The following is a 1,892-nucleotide window of genomic DNA, read 5'->3' as shown; positions in this document are numbered from 1 at the left end:
GCCAAAGACATGATCTTTTCCTAACTTTAGCTAAGTTGTTTTTGCACCTAAACCTAACCATACATCAACCACTGCGTTGTTAAAATGTGAAGTTTCTATGTATCTAATACATAATGTGCATACGTAACATATCCATGGTTTGCAAAAGTATCAAATATTTTTTTCTGGTGATTAGGTTGGAATTTTACATATGTAGTAAACTTAAATATAACCTGAATGTGGCCCCAATTCCAACAGCATTCCCATATACATATTTGTCACAACTTTAATTTTCAAGCTTTTCAAAATGAGAAGACTAATGTGTCGTATCAAAAATGTTTCACACTAATTCGGGAATTTTAGTATAAAATCAATATTTCTAAATGTAACCAGTCCCATGAGGTCAGGAACAGGGTAGGCATGGAGTTATGAAAGCCATTTAAACCTTATGAAGTATTTCTTTGTGCACTTTATGCATGCACACACATGCGCAGGGACGCTCACACCAGGCAATACTGGGGCCCATGGGACGGAGGTCCCCATACAGAGAGTGGTTGGAGGGCTTGCTCTCTCTGGGGCAGAGAACGGAGAACAGAGAACGAGGTTGTCCTCCCTCTTGCTATGACTGATTGTTCAGTTTGGAGATGTCTGCGTCCACCGCCATGATAACATTGATGTTGACATGCGTTAGCTACAGTTAGCTCTGACATAGTGACGCCCAAAGCCAACTGCCCATATTTCCAGTATGACAAATGGACAAATGTCATTTCTGGCATAGTTATGTAAAAAGGCACAGGAGAGTTCTGCTTTGTGACATTAATGTGTAGAACACAGCATGGACGTGCACATGCACATTTCTTTTTTGGCCTGCATTCACACTGAATGGGGAGTTAAGGCACTGCCATTCTCTCAATTATTTTTTTACTAAGTGATGCGCAACGGCTATATTTCTCATGGTAACGTCTAAACTATTAAATTAATACACAAGTGTAGAATTCCAAAGAAAAACAATTATATCACTAATAAAAGTTTATTTTAGAAAATATTATTGGTTTAGAAAATGTAATTTACAAAGGAGACAAGAAGAACTGCCTACCTTGGCTACCTGATGGCACGTCACTGAAAGTAACCTAAATATAATCATCACCTTTTAGTCTGGAAAAAGCTTTATGGTCAAGTTTGTGTCATGAACTGGTTTCATGAAACAATTTCAACCTGCTCATTTCATTCAGTTATTTCAGTGAGAAAAGTTTTTTGTTTTATCTTTAATTTTTCTGATTTTATTAATGACAATTTCAAGTCTTGCAAAAAAAATGTCTTTAAATGTTTTATATTTTTTAATTTAAAATGTATGCACCACCCTGACATACTTTGTGTACATGTTGTTTCTGTTTGTTCTGTGTTGTTGGATGTGTCTTACAGCCTGCTGAGTGACTGCTAATTAACGGTGGAACTTAAAAAGGTGCGTTCATGGTTTCACACAGTGCAGAGTGCAGAGTGACAACAAGGAACTAACACATCCCCCGTATGTTACTGTATCAGTGTTCATTTTAGCAGCTAATTTTAGCCTCAGTCTTGAGACAAAAATGCTTATACGTTTTAAGTCATTTTTATCTTTAATGGTTTTAGTCGGCAAACATTTTAGTGAATTTTTCAGTTTATTTTTCTATTTAAACGTATTCGATTAGGCTAATACATGAATCAGAAATCAGAATCAAGGTGACAGGTTGTATAAAATAATGTGTGTGTCATGTCTCCAGCAGTGTGTGACAGGTTTAAGGGCTGATTTACGAACACACACTTACTGATCATCATTTGAAAAGCTCAACATCTCTCTATTTCTGCTCTCAACAAATAACTAATGTGAGCCAACTAGGATTTGTCCCCAGGTTCATTGTAAACTCTGACTTATC

General features: G+C 36.5%; 1 protein-coding gene across 1 annotated transcript in view; it reads left to right on the top strand.

Moving 5' to 3' along the window:
* The window catches only part of LOC126403831 (low affinity immunoglobulin gamma Fc region receptor III-A-like), a 10,389-nt gene extending 8,532 nt beyond the window's left edge, over positions 1–1,857 (top strand). The window contains 1 exon segment of the mRNA XM_050066637.1: positions 1,402–1,857. Coding sequence (XP_049922594.1) covers positions 1,402–1,413 — 12 coding nt within the window. The 3' untranslated portion in view covers positions 1,414–1,857.
* Positions 1,858–1,892: the final 35 nt, after the last annotated feature.

This window comes from Epinephelus moara, chromosome 17 (genome assembly GCF_006386435.1).
Source record: "Epinephelus moara isolate mb chromosome 17, YSFRI_EMoa_1.0, whole genome shotgun sequence".
Classification (NCBI taxonomy): Eukaryota; Metazoa; Chordata; class Actinopteri; order Perciformes; family Serranidae; genus Epinephelus; species Epinephelus moara.
Note: the sequence above shows the minus strand (reverse complement) of the source record. Positions and strands in the feature narration are given on the sequence as shown.